Source organism: Lottia gigantea, assembly GCF_000327385.1.
Source record: "Lottia gigantea unplaced genomic scaffold LOTGIsca_13, whole genome shotgun sequence".
Taxonomy (NCBI): Eukaryota; Metazoa; Mollusca; class Gastropoda; family Lottiidae; genus Lottia; species Lottia gigantea.
This window is the reverse complement of record NW_008707425.1, coordinates 1,818,018-1,845,734: the sequence shown is the minus strand read 5'-3', so window position 1 is coordinate 1,845,734 and position 27,717 is coordinate 1,818,018. Positions and strand designations below refer to the sequence as shown.

Here is a 27,717-nt window from a genome sequence, read left to right as displayed (position 1 = left end):
GTGCAGAAAAGTAGAGCGTAAAACTTTATTTTATTTCATTTTTTTTCTACGGATTTCTTATACAAACGTATGATGCTAAATTTCATAGCAACACTAACAGGACCTTTTGGGATGTATGCTAATTTGGTGTAAACAAAATGGCGGAATTTCTACTTTCGTTTCATTGCAAGAAATTCAATTTATATTAACACGGTCTTGTCTGAACCTGACAAAATCCATTACAAATTACTCAGAGTCGACTAATATGTCACTGAAAGAAACAATTATGTCAAAAAGGCTGACATTTCATGAATTTTTAGAGATTTTTCTGCCACCCGGATGGCGAATAGTCAAATTAATGGACGTGGACTATTCGCCACCCGGGTGGCGAATATCCACGGCTTTGATTGAATACTAATTACTATATAAATTGATAATTAGTTCCCAATCACGACCGTGCAGAACCAGAATCCGAATAACCGGATTAATGAGCAATTTTACATAACAAATATTTCGTTCCCAGTAAGGCCTAAAAAGCGTGCGGGGTTTCCGGTTTATCAGCAACCAGAGAATTCATGAATCATGTACCGGTACATGAATTTGGGGACAGCTTATTATACTTTTCCCCAAGTCTTAATTTGGGGACCTTTTCGCACGGTGCGCCGTCTTCCTTCAGGCATTAATTCAGGTGACTTAGAGACAGAGGTGTGCGGACACACACAGATAGACACCAAGACCAAACACAATATGACATTCATCCTTAGTGTCTGATCTTTGTTTTTCAGAAATGTTCAAGATTCCAGCCTTGTCAAAGGCGGCAATGAATGCCAAAGCCTTGGAACGGAAGGCTCTGATGGAGAGATTGTCTCGGAATTTGCCAAAATCTGATGTCAATAGTCTGGAGAAATTGGATATACTAGGGAGTGGATTATAGCTGTCATTATTCTTCAATGACTTTAGCTAAACCCTTTGTCCTGATTTCACTTCAATTGTATTCTGTATTGCACAGGTGGCATCTAGAAAAAAAAAAGGTCTCATCGACATAAACATAAGCAGAAAAATACAGAAATACTAAGTAATGTATCACTTTAAATCTTGTATCAGATAGTTATTGTAGGGTCTTCGTTTTATAGTATAGTGGGTCTTCGTTTTATAGTATAGTGGGTCTTCATTTTATAGTTGGGTCTTCGTTTTATAGTATAGTAGGTCTTCGTTTTATAGTATAGTGGGTCTTCGTTTTATAGTTGGGTCTTCGTTTTATAGTATAGTGGGTCTTCGTTTTATAGTATAGTGGGTCTTCGTTTTATAGTATAGTGGGTCTTCGTTTTATAGTTGGGTCTTCGTTTTATAGAGGTCTTCCATTTTCGATCTTCGGATTATAGACACCCCATGTGAATCTGTTTTTCTCAAATAGATTTGACTCAACAAAAATTGAAATAGTATGCTAGACTGCTAAGTTGCTGTGTAAAATGCCAGCCAGAGTTCTATAAAATGGCATAGAAATAATGGCCATTAACATTAATTAGAAACAATATTCAAACATTCTTTGAAATAAATTTTTCATGTTGTAAATTTCAAGTATTCAAGTATTCAATTTTTTTTTGTGACCCAATTCATTGATCCATTTTGTGATAATTTTAATATTGATCTATATTGAAAACCGTTGTAGATGCAACTATTCAAAGCCTGTATTTTTCTTTTCAATGTTAAAAGATAGCTTTCCAGGCTAGGTAACATACGTTCACTTACAGCTGCTTTATATTTACAAAGCAATATGTGTTCCTCATTTGAAATTTTATAAAAGCCTTGTTCATTTTTATCATATTTTAAAAAGTTTACACGTCAATCCTACGTTGACAAGTTAAGGAAAATTTTTTAATTAAGACAATTACAGAACTATAAATTATTTTAATTATTCTATAATATTGTTAATGTTGACAAAATGTCATTTTTTTTATTTCAAATATTTTTGTACACCATTTTGTCATATTTTGTAACAATTGTCATTTATTGACAATTAACAGAAATTAATATAGTTTAAAATGATTTAAGAATTGTTGTCTTTGACTGACAACATTTGGCTGCAGCGAACAATATGACACTATTGGTTGTAAGTCCAAGTCATCTGACCCAAGGTAGCATTATCTTGTAAATCTTATAATACAGCAAAGCTGAAAGGCTCAGTATTAATTTCATTGTTCAAATGTTAATTATGTTAATAAATACTGTTATGTATTTAGAAACAAATCTTTTCACTTAACACACAACTGATATTTGTAGCAATAAGCACTCAAAATTGAGATAAGGGTCTCAATAGGGAAATTGAAGGATAAGGCAGAACCACTTTTTAGCTGGTTATTTGCCCACTCTATTCGATGAAATCCCCAAATCTGCTCTACATGAGAAACAGGTATCTAGTTAGTTCCTGGGAAGAACACTAAATAACTAGTGGTGGCAGAAACTACCTACTAGCGTTAAAACCAAGTCAAGAGCATTGGTAAAGCATTACATATACATGCATAACAAGTTTCACTATGATCGAAAAAAAACTGTAGTCTCTATTTTGCCTAGAAGCCAAATTTGACATGATTTACCAACTCGAGGGCAATAACTCCGAAATTAACTCATAATATTGTTACCAATTTCGAACTCAACTGATATCTCATCAATATACACATGCATACCAAGTTCCATCAAGATCAGATAAAAACTAGCCTCAATCGTGCCTACAAGCCCAATTTGACACAAGTCAAACTCTTAAATAATCTGATTATTACCAAATTTGAACTTGACTGAGATATCGTCAATATATACATTCTAAAGATTTGAAAAAACTGTGGTTTCTATTGTGCCTACAAAAAATGTGAACAGACTGACAGACAGGATCGACAGCAATTTACGTCTACAGTTCCATGTAGCTTTAAATATTAAAACTTCTGTCAAAATAAACCATTTATTCCTGTCAAAGAAATTTTAATAATGATACATATATTTACTGCCGGTTATTAAAGCTAAGAAATTCCACCAAGTTTTTAAATATTGCTAATAGAGTGAAACGTCAAGTCAGACACGATATTTCAGTGAAAAATTATCTGATCATCACGAGAATCGACAGGGATCATCTTCATAATGACATTGACACACAAAATTAAAACTAGATCCACAGGCTTCGCGAGGCTCTGATGCAGTGCGTAACAGTTTTGATTTTACGCTTAAAACTGTGCCGCAAAGTATCGCAACAGAAACATAATTTTCTATCATAATTAACTGGATATAGATCGCCCAAACGCAAAGCATATTCGACAGATCGCTCAACTCACATTGTGTTCAACAACAGTTGAAGGGAGCAAACTACCTTTAGCGTTTAGGCCACAAAAAAACTTACAAGAGGAAAACCGACTTTTTCAAGATAAAATTCATCAATTTCAAATGGCGATAAATTCGGAAGTAAACACCGTACAATAAACGTTAATATACCATTAGAAAGATCTCGTCGAGAGCTATCAAAATTGTTCCGGTCACATGATCACCAAAGGTCAAGGTCACGATATACGACCCTTCAAAGTATTCATATTTTTCAACCGGAAATAAATAAAGAGCAAAATCAAAATTCAAAACTCGGTTCTCAAATATAATTTAGCAATCGATAGTAGATACCATAGATATCAAATTAACACAAATTGGATTACATCCTGAGGCCCCATTTCGATTTATAGAAAATTACGCACAGTTACTATACAAGAAAGTACAAAATTTTCAAATATTAAAAAGCGCAATTTTGATTGAAATATCTAGTGTTATATATCATTACAAAGGGCAGATGAACACTAGTAAGATTCAATAAGAATTTTTGGTGTATGTAAATTAGGTCACGTGTCAGAGCTCTTTGAAGCTAAAAATCGTAAATTTCAATTGGCTATAAAACCGGAAGTAAACATTGCACAGCACAAATGAGTATATCACTGGATAGATATCATCAAGGGCAACAAATTTTGTTCAGGCCACAAGGTCACCAAAGGTCAAGGTCACGAAATAGGAGCCTTTGAAATTTTTGACATTACCGAGAAAATTTAACCGGAAATAAAAGAAAAGCAAAATCGAAATTCAAAAATCGGCTTCCAAATTTCTTTTCGCAATCGATTGTGATATCCAGACATACCAAAATTATGAAAAGCGCTCTATACCCTGAGGCCCCATTTTGAATTTTACAGAAGTTTGACATATCAATATGGCGGCTACTCTGTTACACCCGGGTTGGATTTTTTGATTTGAAGTTTTTTGTATGGCTATTTGTAACATATTGCAAAAAGAATTTTTGAAATGTCTTCAAAATTCCGGAAGTTGAATTTTATATTTTACAAGCGAAAAGCGTCAAAACCGGAAGTGATCACGAAATTTCGAAAATTAATTTCTGTTCGCAATAAAAGTATCTATGCATCTGTAAGTTTTCAAATTGATCGAAATAGAATTGAAGAAGTTAGAAAAAAGGTTAAAAAACTTAAAAATTGGAGCTAAAAAAGTCAGCGACAAAAGTCAAAATTGTCGATTTTTTCAATTGCTATCTTGTAGTCATTAGCGCGAAGTAATAAACAGTAAAGTTTGAGCAATATCAGATCAGTATTAAAGCTGATAAATGGAAAAAATCGAAAAAGAGCCATTGGCCACCGCTCATTTCTGGCTGGTCAAAATGGTGCCAATTTACATTTAACAAATAATGGACCACTATTTTGACTAGCAAACAGTAACAGACAGTCTGTGGCATGTTTCCTTCTTAGAAAACAAGCGAAGGTAAAATTCGAAAAAAAAAAAAATATTCATTTGCAAAACAAAGCAGTGCGTTCGAAGAGTGAGTGAGCACAATCCAAATGTGAATGGATGGACGGGATTACAATATACGCCCATCTTATGTGTGGGTGAATAAAATTTCAAAAATCAAAAATTTGTTGCACACATTTTTAGGCCAAATTTTGCAAATTTTGACCAAAATTAACAAACTTTTTTGCTTTTATCCAATTAATCTGAAACTTTTTGTGCAAAATAGATTACTAAAGTAAACAAAATAGTATAGTTAAATTTCAACTTCACTCCCGAAGAAATTGGTTTAAACTTTCTGGTTGAATAACTTCCAGTGTTATAAATAAATGTCAAAAAAATTTTGCTCATAGCAGGGCACAAGCTATGGGGCGATGTGGGCAAAAAAGTCACCTTATATTTTATTCGTTGCCTCGATTCAGAAATTCGGCCTCGAAAGGTGAAACAGCATGATTGTCTTCTATTTACTTTGGCTATTAATAGTTTAGTAGACGGCTATCAAGTCTCTAATAGTACGCAAAGGCCGTATACAAATTATTTTTGTTAGATAATCACGTCTATAATTTTAACCAATGGAATCCCTCTCAAGCATTTGATGCCGGTTCTTAACTTTTGATTACCGAAATTTTTATTGACTACCAACCACCCATTCATTAAATAAATTTCATTTCATGGCCATATTCTTTCTTTTTATCAATTCCCATTGGTCGAAATGAATTATGTTTGGCATAATCCCACTAAAAGTTCCGCGGAACTGAGCCCATTTTCAAATAACCCACACCGGCCTGCAATTTACAAAATTTATATAGTCTGCTCATAGATTTAAAGATAGCTTGCCAGGCAAAGTAATGTACGCCCATTGGTAGCTTTGATTTTGAATAAAAATATTTAGCAGTACAGTAACAATCACCAGTATGAAATATTCAACCTTCATTCATACACTTCTTTTGAATATCTAAAACTCAATTTTTGCTAAACCGGAAGTGTGCCATTGCATAATGTGCAAATATTTTGCATCAAGTCTGTAGTGCTTTTTTATGAACAGATTTACCTGAAATTTTCTTTAATATGTTCATTGCTATAAGACGTATCTGGTGAAGCTGGAAAAAAATGCAATTTTTAAATATTTTTGTCAAAAAAATTTGGATCCAAATTTTCCAAAAAGCTCAAAATTTCTAACTCAGTCGCTAATTATCCAATTGAAATTCACAGGACATATACAGAATGTCCATACAAATACATTTATACAATCAAAATTTTTAAATCACTTCCGGTTTTTGCGTGAGAACTTCCGTTTTTTTTTAAATCACGCCTGGCACCCCCACTTCCGGTGTAAGTCATAATTAAAATGCACTTAGCAGAAAATATCCAAACCGGAAGTGATGCATAAGCCATCACCTCGGACTGACCCATTTTAGCAAAAAATTAATTAGTCCTCCATTTTTTATCCGATTTCTATGATTTTGGTGTCTATTAAAACCTTGTAACCTAGTCTACAGTTTGTTGGAACAGAATTTTGAATTTGAATTGTTTTTATATTCGTTTGAATTTTTTGCAAATTCAAAAGGCCACACTATGTGACCTTGACCTTCAATGACCTTGAAAATTTCACTGTAGGATGTTCTTGACCATAGCTATCCACAGGTGTACTCATATTGTTTGAAAAATATTAACTTCCGGTTTAATAGCCATTCAAAAATTAACATTTTTGACAACTTTGGACGGCTGTATGATCTTTTCTCATAGACACAGAAAATTTTTTTTTTTTAATTTTCTAATTCCCTTTTCATTATCTTTTCAATGATATATGACAATAATCCATTAAAATATGTTTTGAAAATATTGGGTTTTTTTTTTACTGAGGGTTCTAACAATGTAATTAACTCCTAGCAATATGGTTTGTATATTCAGGATCTACTCAATTTTCTCTGTTCAACGATATGTGACATGGGTGGTTTAATTGAATTTGTGAAAATAGGCATAAAAGTGTTAAATGTTTATAAAAAATGTGATAAAAATCTGTAGATTGTGGGGATTAAAATGATTGACAGGTGTTATAACATATATACTATGATAGGAAAGCTATCCATATGAACTTTTGACATGCAGGTGTGAAGTAGTTTGGGTCATAAACAGATTAATCTGATTATGTAATCTTTTAACACTTAAAAAAATAATTTTTTTTTTCAATTCTTTTTTTCAATTTTCACTTACAATAATTTAACATGCACTCATATCGAGTAGTGAATTTTTGATACATTAACCTGTTCAAATTTTTTCTGTACCATTAATAGAACTCTATCTGCAAGATACACTCAACAGTTTTGGTTATTGGTGTAAGAGCTAAATTTGAAAGGGTTTTCAAGTACAAAGGCAGTAACTTATACTAAATATTTTTCAATTCTTCTGATTTTCAATAGGGTTCATTCTTGGGTGATGACGAACATTCACACCAAGTTTCATCAAAATCCGTCAAAAATTGTGCCTTCGAGTGACCACGAGCTAAAAATTGAACAAGTTTTCAAGAGCAAGGGCAATAATTCATACTAAATATTTTTCGATTTTTCTGATTTTCAATAGGGTTTATCCTTGGGTGATAACAAACACTCATGCCAAGTTTCGTCAAAATCCTTCAAGAATTGTCCCTTCTAGAGTGTTTACAAGCTAAAAATTGAATGCGTTTTCAAGAACAAGGGCAATAACTCATACTAAATATTTTTCGATTTTTCTGATTCTCAATAGGGTTTAACCTTAGTTGATTACAAACACTCATGCCAAAGTTTCGTCAAAATCGGTCAAGAATTGTGCCTTCTAGAGTGTTTACGAGCTAAAAATTGAATGCGTTTTCAAGAACAAGGGCAATAACTCATACTAAATATTTTTCGATTCTTCTGATTTTCAATAGGGTTCATCTTTGAGTGATTACAAACACTCATGCCAAGTTTCGTTAAAATCCATCAAGAATTGTCCCTTCTAGAGTGTTTACAAGCTAAAAGTTGAACGCGTTTTCAAGAACAAGGGCAATAACTCCTACTAAATATTTTTCGATTCTTCTGATTTTTGATAGGGTTCATCCTTGGGTGATTACAAACACTCATACCAAGTTTTGTCAAAATCTGTCAAGAATTGTGTTTTGTAGAGTGTCTACGAGCAATTGTGGACGGACGGACCAACGGACGGACATGGGTGACGGCAATATTCGCCGCTACATAAAATACTTGATCAATGTAGATCATGTCGCGAGTACACAAAACATCCGGTTAAAAAACGATGTGGAAAATACTTTTAAAATGTTTTTTAAGTGCATTGTCATGAATAAAATTTCATTTTTTTGCTCCGAAATGTCTTCTTATGGATATCAAACGGTATTTTATTGGCAAATATGCCTTTTCTATGAATTTTTATACCCCTGCATTTAAAAGTTCCGCGGATCTAGTGAGCCCAGTACATAGAAGACGATAATATACAACAATATTATAATGCAACTGGGGAAGGAATACCCCGAGGAAGGGGTTTTCCTTGGGGACAAATAGGGGGCTAGGAAGAATTTTATGTTTTAAATTTGCTCTTTTAATGATTTTAAATTCTTTTTAAGAGGATTTACATTTTTCAGACCCCTGCATTTAAAAGTTCAACGGATCGATAAGTGGTACTCTTCTTTTGAACTCTTTAGGTCGATACTGAATAATATTGAGTATGAGTTATTGCCCTAGTTCTGGAAAACGTGTTCAATCTTTAGCTCGTGAAAACTCTAGAAGACAAATATTCAATCTTCAGCGCGGTAATGAATAATAAAACCAAGTTTTGTCAATTTCGGCAAGAATCATACCTTCTAGAGTTTTAATGAGCTACAAATTGAACGATTTTTCAAGATCAAGGGCAATAATTCATACTAAATATTTTTTCTCATTTTCAATAGGCTTTATCCATGGGTGATAACAAGCACTCACACCAAATTTCGTTAAAATCCGTCAAGAATTGTGCCTTCTAGAGTGTTTACAAGCTAAAAATTGAACGCGTTTTTAAGAATAACCAACAGTGATAACCAACACTCAAGCCAAATTTCGTTAAAATCCATCAAGAATTGTCCCTTCTAAATTTGAACGCGTTTTCAAGAGCAAGGGCAATAACTCAAACTAAATATTTTTCAATTTTTCTGTTTTTCAATACGGTTTATCAATGCGTGATAACCAACATTCATGACAAGTTTCGTCAAAATCCGTCAAGAATTGTGCCTTCTAGAGTGTTTACGAACTAAAAATTGAACGCATTTTTAAGAACAAGGGCAATAACTAATACTAAATATTTTGCAATTTTTCTGATTTTCGATAGGGTTTATCCTTGGGTGATTACGAACACTCACACCAGGTTTCGTCAAAATCCATCAAGAATTATGCCTTCTACAGTGTTTTCAATTAAAATTGAACGCGTTTTCAAGAACAAGGGCAATAACTCATACTAAATATTTTTCAATTTTTCTAATTTTTGATAGGGTTTATCCTTAGGCTGACTGAATAACCGTGTGTAGACAGTTATGTAGCGCGTGCAAGAGTTTCACTGTGCGTATAGCTAGCGCATTACCTCATGACCTGTACTGGCCTGAATCATTCGCTCAGTAATCCGTTAAAAATAGAAATTTAAAATTTGGTCGCATTTAAAAGTTCCGCGGAACTTTTAGTGCGATTATGCCTTATGTTTCGTGTATTTCCAATGAAAATCGCTTATTTACCCGTATTTAGTTTTAAATTAAATAAATGAACACCAATTAAAAGCTTGCTGTGTTCTGCGTATGACAAGATGGCCACTGTAGATAAAAAACAAAGGATCGAGAAAGCGTGTTGTTTGAAAAGGAATATTATAAAACAAATGCTTTTCGCACTTTGGTTGATAACTTTTGACACCATTGATAAAAGATTAATCTACTTTTGAGTGATTCTAATCATAAATATTGCCTAGTCAAGTCATTGTTTGAGGAAACAACTTTCTTGTGCAGACACTCATTTATAAAACATCGTCTTTTCGATCCAACCAGTATGCATTTTGATTTAGTAATATGTCATGACAAAGTTGGCTCTCACCCTCTCTTAAGACTAGTTCGAAACGTCCATTGGAAATATCGGTAAACGATAGGATTCAGTGTAGCCCTAGTCAAAGTTCACCCAAGAAAAGGAAGTTTAGTAAAGAGCTTTCACAAACGGCCTTTAACTGGTACGTTTTGGATACAGATAATGCAAATGGTTTTGTAAAGTATGTAGGAAAGCTAAGAATGATACAGCTCAAGCCCATTTAACAGCTGTCACTAGGAGTAAATTGAAAGATCAGCAACCATTCCAGACCATTGTAGCTAAACAATTAGATGCTGAAGAACACAACATGCTTGGTTACTCAATATTGCATATCATCTTGCCAAAAGGGAACTACCCAAGAGTGAATTTGCCTACCAGTTAGAACTGTTAGCTATGTTTGGATACCAAAGAAACAAGTTGTCATCATATACAAGTCACCAAAGTGTCACAGAATTTCAAAGTGCTATTTCAATTGTAATTTTGGCTGAGAACATGGAGAAAGTGAAGGATTCTGTTTATTACTCATTAGTTCTTGATGAAAGTACAGATTTGTCAAACAGCAAGAGCCTGTTGGTTTATATACAATATTTGACTAAATGTGAATTAGGACATTCTTTATTATCAAATATTGAAATTACTGAGGCTAGTGCCAATGCAGATATGATTGTCAGCAGAATTCTGATGGAACTTCAAAGGAATAAATTAAACCTGATAAATTTAGTAGGAATAAGAACAGACGGTGCCAATGTCATGACTGAAATAAAAGATAGCTTGCGATGCAAGGTAACATACGCCCATTGGCAGCTGTCAGAAATGATAAAACAGTCTTTAGTGACTAAAGTATGAATTTTCTCATATTTAAGAAATTATTCATGCTGAATAATTCCACAAAATTTTTAAAAATCAATATCAATAACCCAAATACAACAAACAAATAAATCACACAGCTCTAATCAAGGGCAAAAAACAACTTTTGACGCGTGTTTACAAAGTCAAGGGCAAAATCTCAAAAAATGTTTATCAAAAATATCTTTTGTTAGAACTTGTCCAAGATCTTATCAATTCCAATGATCACACCAAGTTTCATAAAAATCGGTTGAAAACTCTAGCTTCAATCCCGCTCACGAACTATTTTTAACAAATTTCGACGCGTTTTAACAAAGTCAAGGGCAATAACTCAAAAACCGTTCATCGAAAATGCGTCAAGTTAGAACTTGTCCGAGATCTTATCAATTCCAATGATCACAACGAGTTTCATCAGAATCGGTTGAAACTGTAGCTTCAATCCTGCTCACAAACAATTTTTAACAAATTTCAAGGCGTTCTAAGTCAAGGGTAATATCTCAAAAACCGTTCATCGAAAATATGTCAAATTCGAACTTGACCGAGATCTTATCAATCTAAAGCATCACACCAAGTTTTATCAAAATCAGATAAAAACTGTAGTCTCTATAGTGCTCACAAGAAATGTTGACCGAAGGACCGACCGACAGGGGTGACGACAATATACGGCCACATATTCATGTGGGCGTATAAAAACCGTTCATCGAAAAAGAGTCAAGTTAGAACTTGTCCGAGATCTTATCAATTCCAATGATCACACCAAGTTTCATCAGAATCGGTTGAAAACTGTAGCTTCAATCCTGCTCACGAACTGTTTTTAACAAATTTCGACGTGTTTTAACAAAGTCAAGGGCATTAACTCAAAAACATTTCATCGAAAATGCGTCAAGTTAGAACTTGTCCGAGATCTTATCAATTTCAATGATCAAGTTTCATCAGAATCGGTTGAAAACTGTAGCTTCTATTGTGCTCACGAACAAATTTTGACGCGTTTTTACAAAGTCAAGGGCAATAACTCGAAAACCATTCATCAAAAATGCGTCAAGTTAGAACTTATCCGAGATCTTATCAATTCCAATGATCACAACAAGTTTCATTTGTAGTGTCAATCCTGCTCACAAACTATTTTTAACAAATTTCGACGCATTTGAACAAAGTCAAGGGCAATAACCCAAAAACCGTTCATCGAAAATATGTCAAATTCGAACTTGACTGAGATCTTATCAATCTAAAGCATCACACCAAGTTTTATCAAAATCAGATAAAAAATGTAGTCTCTATAGTGCTCACAAGAAATGTTGACCAACGGACAGCGGCGACGACAATATACGACCACATATTCATGTGGGCGTTGAAAATTATGAAAGAGAAAAGCCTTTACTCCATGATTCACAGTTTAGTAGTGTGGATGGATTTTTAAATATTTTTAATATTGTTTAACTTTTAATTTACTTGATTATTTTTAATGCTTGTTGTTATGTTTTACATGAATATTTTTTTAGCATGTAATGAAATAAATGACAAAGTGATTTAATTAAAGAGTTGTCTGTTATTTAACACACATTATGATACAATCAATTGTTGTCACAGCATGACACATTTTCCAAATACTTTAACACGTGTATAAGTCTCCCCAAAATAAATGAAGTCTCCCTAAATTTTCATGAGGGAAAAGTGATGTCACCCTAAATTTTTGGTCTGGCTTGAGCCCTGGTTCATAGGTTGTAATTGTTACTCTACATCCAATTTCAAAATAAAATCTTTGCCCACAATTACCTCATTCTTTTGGCCAGTTTGTATTTACAGCTCAGTTGTTTCAGATCTATAGTTCCAAAAAAAGAACTGGTTTTAAAATTTCCATATTTTCAAATTTTGATTTTGACCTTTGTTGACTTTTGTTGACCTATATCTTTTGACCTGTGTGATGTAGAAGCTTTAAATTTGGAACACAACATAATATTTAGAATATCAATTAATTTATGCTACAAAAATGAGGGGGCGTGGCACATCTGGAATTAAATTACTCATTATTGACATTGTTGGCGCAAAGAATACATTTGTTAAAATGGAACTTTGCATACAATTACATGATCCTTTGAGCCAATTTGTCTTAGAAGTTCAGTTGTTTCAGCTTCATAATTCATAAAACAGAACAGGTTTTTTGAAATTCAATCTATTCAATTTTTGACCTTGACCTTTGTTGACCTTGACATTTGTAGGATCAAAGGTAATTGGGATTAGCTATCAATTTATATTTTATTTCATGGATGACCTTGACCTTCATTGGGTCAAAGGTCATTGACCTTTGCTATCAGTTGATAGAAAATAAATAACCTCCAAGAAGCCCAATTTTTGATTTTCGCTTTTGCTCTTTTGCAATTTCCAGTTGAAATTTTTGAAAGTTTGAAAACTCATTTCTCATGACCTTGATGACCTTAACTTTTATTGGGTCAAAGGTCATTGATCTTGGCTATTAACTGATACTTTCATATTTACCTCTGATCACTACAATTTAGAGCGTGTTGAGAACAGTTCTATAACAAAAGTGTAAATGATTTATTGTTCTCAGATGAATTTTAATAGAACTCATCACAAAAGTTAATTTTAGATGTTCTAATAACCTGGATGAAGGCAGAAACTGAAACTGTAGAACATGTCATGGGGTTAAGATGCATGCCAAAGAACTGTTCTCAGAATGCTTGATCCTTTACACAACCAAGTTTCAGAACTTTTTGGGCTTAATACTGCTTTATCTGAAATCAATGTTGTTAAGTAGGACTAGTGAGGTCATCTTTATTTCTTCATTTTGTACTCCTCCATGAGGAAGCTCTATTGTATTAGAGGGAAACATTGAAACATTGTACCCAGCTTATTATTTTAAACTGTGATCGCCATTGTCTTCTTCATGATTGGTTTGGATGTTCAACCATTATTATCAGTTTGATGTGCACATTCATTTCTGGGCCTGTAAAAAGATGGACAAGCGGACATGGTTGACACCAATATATGAATAAACAAATTTTACCTTTTCCCCTGGAAATATTTCACAATTAATTCCTTTCAATACTAAATTTAACCCTTCTCTGTATCTAGTCATGTAATTTTTGAAAGTGACCTTTCCCTCAGCTGGCCAGTTAGAAGGTGGTCTTTTACTCAGCAATTTCCAAGCTGCCTGTAAATAAAATAAAACTACTTCACATCCAAAGTTAAAAATGTATCTAGAAACTTCAGGACAGCTTTGGGCACGCCTTCTGTCCTAGTTCGTTTTCATGTTAGATAGTGATCAAGTTCCTTGACCTCTGATATTTTCATCTTCAAATCTCAACCCATTCCATAACACAAACATATGGTATTCCAAAAATATCAGCTAACCGAAGGTAAAATATTTCGAAATAGGCTACAATATTTTGGTTAAAACTCACTGACTCTGAGGATTGACATTCACTTATCTTTTAATGATCTAATGATATTATTTTACAGAATTTTGAGAGTTTACCTTTACCTGCAATTCATTTTACAACAGACATATTTCTTTGACACCTGTTGTGGAACTGACCACAGTGGCTGAATCAGTTGCAGAACCTGTAACTGAACCTGTTCTTGAACCAGATCCCAGAGCCAGTTCTACTGTCTGAATCAGCAGCTTTTTTGAGTCTCCAGTTCCTATAGAAATTCCTTGCAGATCAATCAAGACACCATCAAGACACGATGATTATGTCATGACACAGAAAATAGATGTAATTTCTCCCTGTGTGCATTTTTTGACCTTGTACTTATTTCTCCCTTGATGTTGACGCATAGTGAATGATAGATGGAGTCATTGTCAGGAGTATCACAATATTATCTAGATCGTTTTCAGCATCCCTATCCTTTAATGCATTTATCGTTATCTGAGAGGATATGGCAAGCTTTTCAAGTCAGTTCTTCTCTTTCTGTAATTTCTAGGTACAGTGTCACTACATCTAAAAGCATAGTTACCAAAACAATTGTCCAATTAAAATTCTACATCATCATTTGTCATCTTCACTACATATTGTTTTTCCCTTTGTTTCTCATAAACTCCATCACGGCACATATATCATACGCATTATTAGTCATTCTTGCGTTTAACAATCTGGTCTTTTCTGTTCCTTTTTGGTTTGTTTTGTAATTTTCTGTTTAACATAATTCTTTTATTAAAAGTTTCATAGTCTGCTTTATTTTCTTAGCTATTGCATTTTCTCCTATAGTGTATACATTTTTCTGTATCCAGTCATTTCTAAGTTCCTTGGCAGCAATAAAACTAGCACTGAATCTACTTACATTAATATTTCTTCTTTCAGAATTCTTACAAAGAGATAGCATCCGTCCAACTATGAAAATCCTACTATGAAGTTTTGTTTTCTGGCCCTTCAAAACAATTTTTCTATTTTCGCTCATTCTTGTTTTTATGTCCATAATATTATATACTTTCAATTCCAAATTAAGTCAACTCAAATCGATTTTTCAATATGTCATAATATTATGACAGAATCCAAACTGACAACCATTTCACGTTTATTTAAGGAGATATGATAGAAATCTGGCAGCTTTGATTTTGAATAAAAATATTTAGCAGTACAGTAACAATCACCAGTATGAAATATTCAACCTTCAGTCATACACTTCTTTTGAACTCTTTAGGGCGATACTGAATAATATTGAGTATGAGTTATTGCACTTGTTCTTGAAAACGTGTTCAATCTTTAACTCGTGAAAAATATTCAATTGTCAGCGCCTTCTAGAGTGTTTACAAGCTAAAAATTGAACGCTTTTTCAAGAACAAGGGCAATAACTCATACTCAATTTTTTAGATTCTTCTGATTTTCATTAGGGTTCATCCTTGTGTGATTACGAACACTCACACCAAGTTTCGCCAATATCCGTCGAGAATTGTCCCTATTAAAGTGTTTACAAGCTAAAATTTGAACGTGTTTTCAAGAACAAGGGCAATAACTCATACTAAATATTTTTCAATTTTTCTAATTTTCAATAGGGTTTATCCATGGGTGATAACTAACACTCACATCAAGTTTCGTCAAACTCTGTCATGAATTGCACCTTCTAGAGTGTCTTCTAGAGTGTTTACAAGCTAAAATTGATATAGGGCAAGGGCAAGGGCAACAACTCATACTAATTATTTTTCGATCTTTCGGATTTTAAATAGGGTTCATCCTTGGGTCATAAACACTCACACCAAGTGTAATCAAACTCTGTCATGAATTGCACCTTCTAGAGTGTTTATAAGCGTTTCTGTATTGTCATCTTCCAAGCAGATGTGTGATTAGTACTGTTCCCAATTGTCTGATTTCTAATCATATTATCATTTACCTGTTTATGACCTTAAAGATATTTAGAAACTTTTGGTAATTCAAAAAAAACTATTGAGCACATTGTGAAAAATAAATGAATCCATCTTGTTGGATGGAAACTTCCCTGCTGAGACCATTCAACAGTTACTGATGAGGCAACAGAAAACATCTGAAGGAATGACTCATGGAAGTGAAATCAGGAACAGTACATTGACAAAATAAGTTCATGTAACTTCTTAGCTGTGTTCCTATCTGTGATGGACTAGAATAGTTCACATAGTTACACACAGTCACACATATGCTTACAAAGAGCCAGGTCAAGACACAATGAAGATGTATCTTTGTTGGATGGCTTTTAATATTGTTCACCCATGACCAGTGAAAATACAGCACCACACTTATAAGTAAATGTTTTAAGCCAGACGTATTTGATTGTATCCTTAATGTGCCGTGTTACTGCTATCATCCTCATTGGTATCTAATCATGTAGATGCTGTAATGTTGCAATTGCGGACAGGCCAATGCATTTACTGCACATACAGGTATAAAATAAATACACGCTAACATGATCAGCAAAGTGTCAGACGCAATACCTGTCTCCTGTAAAGGTTTCATCCTGAATAATAAGCCCCATTCTGGTGGAGGTAAAGATTTACTCTCCGGTCTTGGGCTGTAAGATGAAAGGTAAGAAATTTTGTATTCATAAATAATTGGAACTGGCTTCTGGGCTTGTGGTTCGAAACACTTCTTACACTTCTATTGTGTATTTGGGAATCTTTTATGAAATAAAGAACTGTTATAACTTTATTGGCAGGTAGAGATGTTAATAGGACCAAAGATGGTTCAAGACATTTTGTTTAGACTGCACGAGATGTATCCCATAATACTCAGTAGCAGAGTATATCTATTTTTAGTAACGTTCAATGACATCAATACTGTAAGGTTCTAATATTCAAACTATGCTTAATATGATAGACTCAATAATGTCTCCCCTCTTTGAAATAAAATGTTGAAAACATTTTAGATAATGAAATATACAGAGCCACTTTACATAAAATAAACAATTAGAAATATCTCTTTGATATTAAAGTTAGCTTCAACATTTGAATGTTACTGATTGTACTGTGTATCAATTGTCACTGATTACTGCTGAAATTAAACAAACACAATACATAGTATTATTTAAACATATATCATAGATTATGTCTATCTGGCACATCTAGTTCTACCAGATCTAGTTCTATATGGTACATTTACATACTGATTTGGAATATCATGAGCTGGGTTTTGTTGATTGGGTTGAATATTTGGTGGATCGAGATTGTCATCTTCTCGGAATTCATCCATTATATCTGAAACATTGAAGTCAGTATCAGAAATTTTCTGTTCCTTCGACAGACTTTGCCTTTTACATTTCTGGCTAAATATGATCTTGGACTGACAATAGTAGCTGGTTCTCAAATATTTGAATCTTCACTCCATAATCTAACTGATTGTCCTCCTATAAGTTCTGTGTGGGGTTTCTTAGGAGCTCTTTGATCAAAATAATGTTTTGACAAATCTTGTTTCTTTGATAAACTGTTCTTAAAATTGTCTATCTGATTTATTAGTCAACACCTTTAAAGATTCACGTACTATAGGTAATAATGTTTGAAATTGTCTTCCCATAAGCAATTCAGCTGGTGATGGCAATTAATTTGACAAAGGTGTAATGCGATAATTCAACAGTGTTAAGTTTGGATCTTCTTTATTCTCCATATCTTTCAGTAACAGTTTTTTAACAGTTTGTATTGTTCTTTCCACTTGCCCATTACTCTGTGGATATCTTGGGCTACTATTTTCATGATTAATATCATACTTAGCACATAACTGTTTATACAGAGTACAATCAAATTGAGGTCCATTATCCGAGAATATTACTGGAATTCCTTGCTCTGAAATAACAGATTTAGTATGTGCTACAACATTTTCAGCTGTCATAGTAGTTCCTAATCTTCTAATCACAGGAACTTTGAGAAATAGTCTACAAATATCACATAATGAATTGGTTTCAAATCAAAAATATCAGTGGCAACCTTTTGCCAAATATATTCTGGAATGTCATGAGGTAACAATGGTTCACTAGATTGTTTCCTTTGATGAGTTTGACATGATTCACAAGTTGAGACAATGTTCTTAACATTAGCTGTGATACCTGGCCAGAATACATTTCTCGATACCCAGATATCCTACATGTAGTAGCTTTAAAGCATTTTGACATAATGAAGTAGGTATAATTAGTCTATGAAACTTGAATAAAAGACTGTCTTCAGTGCTGAGGTCTTCTCTGTAACTCCAATAAGGTAAGATATCTTTAACACACTTAGATCTTTTGTTAGGCCAACCATCAATGATGACTTGTTTAAGCTGTTGTAATATTGGATCTTGATTAGTGAGTATTGTTGATTTTATCTACAATTGTACTAGAAGCGTTGACTTGTTATAGTGTTGAGTTGTATATCAGATAAGTCCTCTTCCCTCTTTCAGCAAAAAGTCTGATCAACTCTGGACAATGCATCTGCTATTACAATAGTTTTACCAGGTATGTATTCAACCTTTACATCATACTTGGTAGTACGTAGCAAAAGTCTCTGAAGTCTAGGGCTGGACTTGCTAATTTGCTTTTTAAAGATAGATTCTAGTAGTTTGTGGTCAGTTTGTAAAGTAACTGATCTGCCATAAATATAGTGATGAAACTTTTCTAAACTCCATACGACTGCTAGCAGTTCTCTTTCTATATTACTGTACCGTTGTTCTGTTTCGGTCAGGGAACGTGATTTGTAACAGATAGGTTTAGAGTCTTGCATTGGGTTGCACCTAAGCCTTTAGCACTGGCATCACACTGAATCACATTTTTGTTCTTAGGATCATAATAGGTAAGAGTAGATAAGCTGGCTATTTCCTTCTTGATATCTTTAGATTACTTTTTGTGTTCTAGTTTCCATTTGAATACTGATGTTTTCTTAAGAAGATCTCTTAAGGGATCAGAGATCGTAGCCAAAACTGGACTGAAACAATTAAGGAAATTAACCATACCAAGAAAGGAATGCAAATCGTCTTTAGAATTAGGAGCTCTCAACCTTGCCAGGATCAGGTTTTAATCCTTCTGGTGTGCAAATATGACCAAAGAATTAAGTCTCTGTAACTTTTATCTGTAGTTTATCTGGATTAAATCTGAGATTTCTGTCTCTGGCTCTCTGAAATTGATTTCTAAAATTTATATCATGCTCCAATTCAGTTGCTCCAAATACAAATATGACATCTGCAATTCCTGAAATTCCTTATAGGTCACCAAAAACTTCATCCATTTTTCTCTGGAAAATATCTTGACTTAAAACCAAGCCAAATGGTAATCTGTTGAACTTAAATCTTCCGAATGGTGTAGCGAATGTAGTTAAATATGAACTTTCTTCCTCTAATTCAACCATCCAGTATCCAGAGCAAGCATCAGGAACTTATAGTCTTGAAGTAAAGACTGTTTAGTGAAAGGTTTGGCTTCTGATGAAGACACATTGATAGAGTAGTTAAATTTAATTAATTTCATCTCCCTACATGTGTTGTAACATTAAACACGACAGGATACTGAACATTTTTATGTCTGATGTATAAAATACATGTACCCATATTGTTGATTTTGGTTCCACCATAACTTGTTAATGTAGAACAAGGTGCGTTTAGTTTATGTTGATGAGGAAATAATTGTTGAAAGATATTCTCAGGTAATATATTAGCTTCAGAACCAGTATCAAGCTGTAAATCAACACCTATATAATGTTTATGATGAGGTTTAGTTGTAGGTGGTAGACGAACTAAAACCTTTGATGAACCATTAACATCTAAAAATTCAGTTTCGATGTTCTGTGGATTTGTAGATTTCTTCTCTACATCATTGACAAACAATGTTTTCCATAGTGAAAATATCCTGCTCAATATTGTGAACATCATTTTGCTGAGAGAGACATACTCTTGCAAAGTGTCCAAATTTGTTACACTTTTTGCATCTTTCAGTTGTTAGCTGGACATTGTCTTCTAGGATGTACATTATCTCCACAGTACTTGCATGAAGAGTCTGAACCAGATTTTGGTTGAAATTTTCTATAAGAACCTTGATTTTGATCATAGTTTTTCTTAGATGAACTCTGGCTGAATTGAGGTTTTCTTTGTTAATAATAATTGTGGTTTGAATTCAAAGGGCGAGTCTGTTGCTTGGCTGGTTTTCTGTACTGTGAATGAACAGCATGCACTATATTCTGGCTATCCGATGAGCCGAGTTTCATCTGTTTGAGTTGAGTATTGGTACATTCTGCGGTTCGTGCCTACTGTATGGCATCATCAAGAGTCAGTTTATTTCCTTTTGAAATACATTTAAATTGAACTCTGTGGTCAGACAAACCAAATACTAGAGTATCTCATTAGAGTGTTCATTAGCAAATTCTGCAGCAAAACCACAATCTGGAACAGTAAGCCTGATTTCTGTTAGAAAATCTTCTAAATTAGTTTCCCCTTGAGAAAGTGTCCTCAACTTCTGTCGGGCTACCATAATATTAGACTGACCTAGGACGAATTGGTCAAATTTCTCCCAGTATTTATCAAGGACCTTTTGATCATCTACACTCAAATTCCAGGAATAAATTAATCAAAGCCTCTGCCACCTGACCATAGCAGCAAATATTTACATTGTACTGCCTCTTCAATATCTTTCAAAGGACCAGTAAAAACAGCCTTACATTTCTGCTTCCGAAGTTGGTATCAACTGTGTAGGTAGGGCGCCTTTCTCCCAGTTGATTGATGGACCGGAATTAAGTGCTTGAATACCTGTGTCTGCTAAAGTTTAGTTTGTTTTCATCCCCCTTTCTGACACCATGAAACATATCTTACACTTCTATTGTGTATTTGGGAATCTTTTATGAAATAAAGAGCTGTAATAACTTTATTGGCAGATAGAGATGTTAATAGGACAAAAGATGGTTCAAGACATTTTGTTTAGACTGCACAAGATGTATCCAATAATACTCAGTAGCAGAGTATATCTATTTTTAGTAACGTTCATTGACATCATTACTATAATGTTCTAATATTCAAACCATGCTTAATATGATAGACTCAGTAATGTGACATTGTTGATTGGTGTTCAAATAATCCTCATTGTGAGAATATTTGATTAATTTATTGACCACGTGTAGGCTTTCATTTCTTTCGTTCAATCATACCTGAATACCATCTTTCGTTCAGTCATACCTGAATTCCTTTATGGCCACGGAACACAATAAACATTATCACTACGAAGTGTTTTATTACAGATGCAATGTCAGAAAGACAGAGTCAGTTGTTCGATCAACTATATTAGGACAAGTTAAAACCCTGTGAAAAGGTTGGTGTGTTCTATTTCTTTCTTAAACTTTGTGAATCGTTTAAAAAATATACTCACTTCAGAAGCAGTTTCCGAATATTCTTTCATTCTTTCTACTGAAACAATATTTGTTTCCAAATCACTTGTCATTCTTACCATCCAATTGAGCGAGCCAGTAACCTGAATACAATGATTATATGTTAGTTCTTTACAGTTCTAGTACAGATTCAGTTTTGAACTAACTTTTATTTATTCAATAAGTAATGATTATCATCATCTAATTTCACACATTTTTACCCTAATTATTAAGATATAAAAAGATATTTCTATTAATAGATGCTGCATTGTGGTATGTCAGCAAAGAATGGTATTAAACATTGAACAAAAATTTTTGACTTCATATATCCATCAGTAAACAGTCAAATAAGTTTTCCAAAGCCATAAATCATTGCAATATTTTGCTAATTAAGTAAAGACAAAATCATTCTTATGTAAAACAAATTGTGGAGATTTTATGTAAATATGTCATGATGTTGTAGGTGAATTCCTGAATTGTCTATTTTTAGCAACCACTATAACTCTGGTGTACATACTACCGGCAGTAGGATTTCCTTCAGAATATTTGGTTGTTCTTGTTATACAAAGCTGTGCCGAATACCAATCAAACATGCTGTTATGAAACATTGTCCAATGGGAACAGATGTTTTGCTTTTCACATGCAATGCACAACATCATTAAGGTCATTGTCAGTTGGTAGTCAGTCGGTAGTAAACTCAGACAGTAGTCTGGAGGTTAGATCCGTATGCCAAGGTCTATGTGAGATACAACACTCATACATCTAAGAAGAGTTGGTGTTCCAAAACAATCAGGTTTACTTAACATTAGTCTCTTCCTGCTAGTTAATACAACCATTTTTAAACTTTTAGTTTTTTTTTGACACATTTATGTAATACGCAAAGTACTTACTTGGAGAGCATAAGATACAGATAAACCGACTATGCCATCATCAGCTGAAAGGACTGCAAACAAAGCAGCAGCCAACACAATTAGACTTCCTAAAAATTCAAGTCGAAAGCCAAGCCATCTGAAATAGAATGTCTACAAATACACAATTATCATTATATAGGTAAAATTTTAGCTTTTTATCATTAAACTATATTACATTTCAGGGAAGAGAGGGTTTGATTCTCACAATTGAATGAAACAAATATGTCATTGAGAAATTGGAATGAGTGGTCTTGTAGTGATGGATATTTTTTTCACATTCAGATCTGAAAATAGATAGGTTCTGCTTTTTTGAATATACATGTACTTGTGACTGTTGTGATTTAGTGTTGATTTTATGTGTTTGGTATCAATTTAAAGAACAATGTTGATATTTTCATTTTTTTGTTTATACAAAAAAAAAAATCCCAATCCAAGATGGCGGAAGCATGATGACATCACTGTTTTATTTTGTTATTTTTGTGTAACCAAAATTTAGGAAATATTATGATAATGAATTCACGCACTAAATGAACAGCAACATTTTATCAAATTTTCTTCCTTTTGATAGGTTACAGGTAAATAGTTACGTCATTGAAAAAGTCCAGGAGAGTGGGGGCCATGTTTGTTTATGGAGCTCCTAATAGGACACTATTGTGTGTAAAAAATAAGTTTGTTTTGTCATTACTCAATTGAAACACAGTGTGACAAGGACAAACTTTGATGGCTGTTTGATTTTTCTAGTTAATACTTAAAGAAAGGCAGTAAGAACAACAAAGTAGTAACTTCATCAACTTTGGAAAAAATCATAGAAACAGTTTAAGTTTCTAATTATTTTATTGCTAAAGCATTATATTAGACCATATAAAAAATGGTTACGTTTCTATTGTTTTTGTTACGCATTATTGCTGCATGTAAATTGATGAAGTAGGACACTGTTTTGAACATGCGTTTTCTTTGAGGCATATGGTGGCTCTGTTGATTCCCTCTTTTTTGTTTATGACTTGTTTATGGAATGCTGGTAGTAGACAACTTGGTAAATGTAAACTGTCTTTATCTATAATATTGTAATTTCGGCTATATCCCCAGCAAACATATCAGATCGGACCTACATTGGACCGACAAAGACGTCTAAATCGGACCGACATCTACTGACATGAAGCCGATGTTTTACCGACAGCTCACCGACATCAGTTTTTAATCTATCTTCGAGATCTATTCGATATCAACTATCAATCAGCTAATTCAGCTCTGCAAACTGCATAGCACATTGTACCTTGTACATATTCTGTTTATAGTCAAAACCGGCCCAAAAATCTTGGTGAAAGCAAAACCATTTAAAAATCGAAACTGACATTCATAAAAGTCAAAACCAAAATAATCAACAGTCGAAATATGGAACCACTTAAATGAATATAATACATATCTGTCTTAGTGATAGATTGTACCTATAAGTATGTAGGAAAAATGTGTGCCTATAATAAATGACAAAATATTAATGCGCCTAAATAGTATTGTGCCTTCATGACCTTAATGAATTGATACAAGTGACTATACAAAGAGTGCATAAAGTACTATGCCCAATTGACTTATGCTCAAAATATTCCTTGCTTGATTTTCTCTTGATCATCTTCCTTAAAATTCAAATTATTGAGCTGCAATTTTAGTTCATTAATTATACTTAAAAGGATACTACCTCTTAGAATGGACATGGACATGGACTGGACATAAAATTCAAAGTCTTTATACTAGTGTATATATTTATCAGTTGGACTTACCAGGTGCCATGTCTAAAGAATAGAATATCTATAAAAGACGATATATTCATTTCACTAAATATTTATTGAAACACACTTCTAAGCATATTTCAAAATTATTTAGTTGATATTTAGAATTATTACTTAGTATAATGGATATATTGGGATATAGAGGGATTCTTTTGTATAGTTGTATGGCACCAGGTCAATCCACTGATGAACAAATACTCAAAGTATGGATGTCGAAATGATAAAATGAGTGGCAGAGTGGAATCATATGTTTTCAAGAGTGAACATATAAAGTACAAGATAAATTTCCTATCAAGTGATAGAGCTTCATGTATATTTAAAGTACATATATGCTTAAATCAATATAAGCTTACATATTTGAAAATCGAACTATTTACAAAGTTATAACCAAATGAAATTCTTACAAAAATTATATCAAGACATTGGATAAAAGATCCTGGAATTACAATGAATTGTGTGTGGGATATTTTCTGTTGATCTTTGACAATCTTTGACTTGTATTGTCTAACAACTTTTAGTTTTTATAAAAACTTCAAAAAATCTATTGTAAATTGCTTAATGTTTCTTGTAAATCTATAGTTAAACAGAAGGCTAGCACAAACTACCCACAATTTTGACAATAATTTTCATAAACTTTAGTTTACTTATAAAACTCTTAAAATAGTAGAACAAATTTCAGAAAATTAATCAAAAGTTTGAAATTGAGTTACCTTCACAGAGAAAATAATTCAATACCTGTATATCATTTCATTCATTGGAAAAAGCTGTAGACAGCGGTGATAGGCTTTGATCCATGTAAACCAAGTTTTGCACTGAAATTTTTAGACTATCATCACATCAAATATATTGAAATAAAATGTAAAATGTATAGTAGTAATTACGCAGTTAAGGAAACAAAAAACTTGCCCATTGTAGATACGATATCAACAAAATATTATGAAACACAGATAGCTAGCATGTGTTGACATACACAAGGTTATCATCATTAGCTGAAATATGAGAGATGATCAATTAGGCTATATTAATAGTTCTATTGCATTTATAATACGATACCTATCAATAGGCCTAGGCTTCAATCAAATGGGTGCAAATTGATTCTATCAGTGTCCCTGATACACAAATAAATTTAGAAAACCTCTTTACAATTAGTAGATATAGATCTAATAATTATTCATGTAGATCTAGCCTTGATGAGGCAGGATTTCACTGAGGCGAACCAGCCAAAACTCAAAGGACTCAACGACATAAAAATAGAATTAATCTCACCTGATTCAATGCAGCCTTCATTTACCCTTTGTCCCCATGAATATTATTCAATCAGCATGTCGATTTCTAAAATAGGCCCGACATAGGCCCTATATCTCCAAATCGATCATCTATCCTCTATCACATGCCTATATCTTCCCGACGTCAGTTTCACGTTAGTTATAATAGACGTGCGCACATCGGATGTCCATCGTAAACCGCCAATGACCTGATGTCGGCAAAACTTTGGCTTGACATCGTTAGATAGATCGTCGATATATGAAATAGACCCGACGTAGGGCCGACAGAATCTGAACCGATATCGATTAGTCTATATATAGCCTCGGGTCGAGGTCATTTAACAGAGCCAACGTGCCGGGATTGAGCCGATGTTCGCCCGATGTTGCGATGTTTGCTGGGATGTTTATTAGGTTCATGTGTAAAATTTTAATGTTAGGCTGTAAAACGTCCCTGTCAAAATTTTCTGATTTGGTGACTCAGTTTTACATTTCACTAACCTGAGTATTTTCTATATTATTATTATTGCAAAAATGAATATATTAAATAACAGAACACAATTTTATGGCATAATACTCCTTAGTTTTATTACACGACGTTTCAACAATCTACATTGTCATCTTCAGGTGAAGTGTGGAAGATGACTGTAGATTGTTGAAACGTCGTGTGTAATAAAACTAAGGAGTAGTATACCATAAAATTGTGTTCCATTATTTAATTTTATCTCTACCCCTAAATGTCGCTAAAGGATTATTAAAGATAGTGGACCACAGCCATATACGCCCTTCACGGCATGCGGATTGTTAAAATGAAACATTCATTTCTAAGAGAGTAATAGCATATTCAAGATTTTGGGGCAAGGGCAATAACTCTGCTGCTAATGGTCGAAAATAACTCAAATTCGAACTTGATCTTCGTTTTATGATTATGTATACACATACCGAATTTCATTTGATTCCATCAAAAAATCTAGTTTTTAGAGACTGTTACGAGCAATTGATGTTGATAAAAGCACTTACTGTATAGAGGTTAAAGGGCGATAACTCCTCAAAACTGACGTAAGAGGCCTAATCCTTGAAAAATCCTTGAATTTAATCAGAAGTAAACTAAACTTTCTCAACCCTTTCGATTTAGGTCCAATAACATCCATTTTAAGTTTCATCAAAATCGGTTAAAAACTAAGAGTAATAGCATATTCAAGATTATGGGGCAAGGGCAATAACTCTGCTTCTAACAGTCAAAAATAGCTCAAATTCAAACTTGATCTTCGTTTTATGAATATGTATACACATACCGAATTTTATTGATTCCATCAAAAAATCTAGTTTTTAAAGCGTTTACAAGCAAATGATGGACAAACGGGGTGCCGACAATATACTATTACTATATACTATATACACATCTCTCTATGTGGGCGTATAGCCATATACGCCCTTCACGGCATGCAGATTGTAAAAACGAAACATTCATTTTAAGTTTCATCAAAATTGGTTGAAAACTAAGAGAGTAATAGCATATTCAAGATTATGGGGCAAGGGCAATAACTCTGCTTCTAACAGTTGAAAATAGCTCAAATTCAAACTTGATCTTCGTTTTATGAATATGTATACACATACCGAATTTCATTTGATTCCATCAAAAAATCTAGTTTTTAGAGAGTTTACAAGCAAATGACGGACAGACGGGGTGCCGACAATATACTATTACTATATACACATCTCTCTATGTGGGCGTATATAAAAATGAATCTAAAATGAATCTGTAATAAACCTAATAGAAAAGAATACTGTCTATCATTGAGTTTGCTATCAGTCATTAACCAACAGTGATCACCTAAAGCAATCAAAAGCTAAATTTCTATCTCAATGACCTTTGAACCTATGAAGGTCAAGGTCATCAAAGGTCAAGGTCACAAGAAAAAAGCTTTCAAACTTTGAAAAAATTCAATCGGAAATTGCAAAATTGCAAAAGCGAAATTTACAAATCGGCTCCCAATGTTTTGTAGACTTTCGACAGCAGATTACATCGACACCAAATTTATGCAGATTTAGTTTATCCCTAAGGACTTATTTCAATTTTAAGAAAAATTAGAAAATCAAGATGGCGGCCAAAGTATCACTTCCGGTCTAGATTTTATATTCTTCGTTTTTTTGTATTAGCATTTACTTACGACCTGCATAAATTCCGTTGACCTATTTCATTTACACCGGAAGTTATTCGACCGGAAGTAGATTGTACTTTCAATTGATTCCACCTTCAAAACC

General features: G+C 33.4%; 3 protein-coding genes across 3 annotated transcripts in view; all 3 read right to left on the bottom strand.

The window, feature by feature from the left end:
* Positions 1–13,875, bottom strand: part of LOTGIDRAFT_111500 (hypothetical protein) — a gene marked incomplete at both ends in the record, with an annotated part of 74,848 nt that extends 60,973 nt beyond the window's left edge. The window contains one exon of the mRNA XM_009048949.1: positions 13,726–13,875. Within this exon, the coding sequence (XP_009047197.1) occupies positions 13,726–13,875 (150 nt within the window). The remainder of the gene's footprint in view (positions 1–13,725) is intronic.
* A 3,361-nt stretch (positions 13,876–17,236) lies between these two features.
* On the bottom strand, positions 17,237–20,014 carry LOTGIDRAFT_157173 (hypothetical protein; the record flags this gene model as incomplete). The annotated part of the gene is made up of 2 exons (XM_009048948.1): positions 17,237–17,382; positions 19,684–20,014. The coding sequence occupies 2 exons, from the start codon at positions 20,012–20,014 to the stop codon at positions 17,237–17,239; spliced, it is 477 nt and encodes a 158-aa protein (XP_009047196.1).
* A 1,408-nt stretch (positions 20,015–21,422) lies between these two features.
* Positions 21,423–27,717, bottom strand: part of LOTGIDRAFT_111479 (hypothetical protein) — a gene marked incomplete at both ends in the record, with an annotated part of 53,727 nt that continues 47,432 nt past the window's right edge. The window contains 2 exons of the mRNA XM_009048947.1: positions 21,423–21,599; positions 22,386–22,503. Of these exons, the coding sequence (XP_009047195.1) occupies positions 21,423–21,599; positions 22,386–22,503 (295 nt within the window). The remainder of the gene's footprint in view (positions 21,600–22,385; positions 22,504–27,717) is intronic.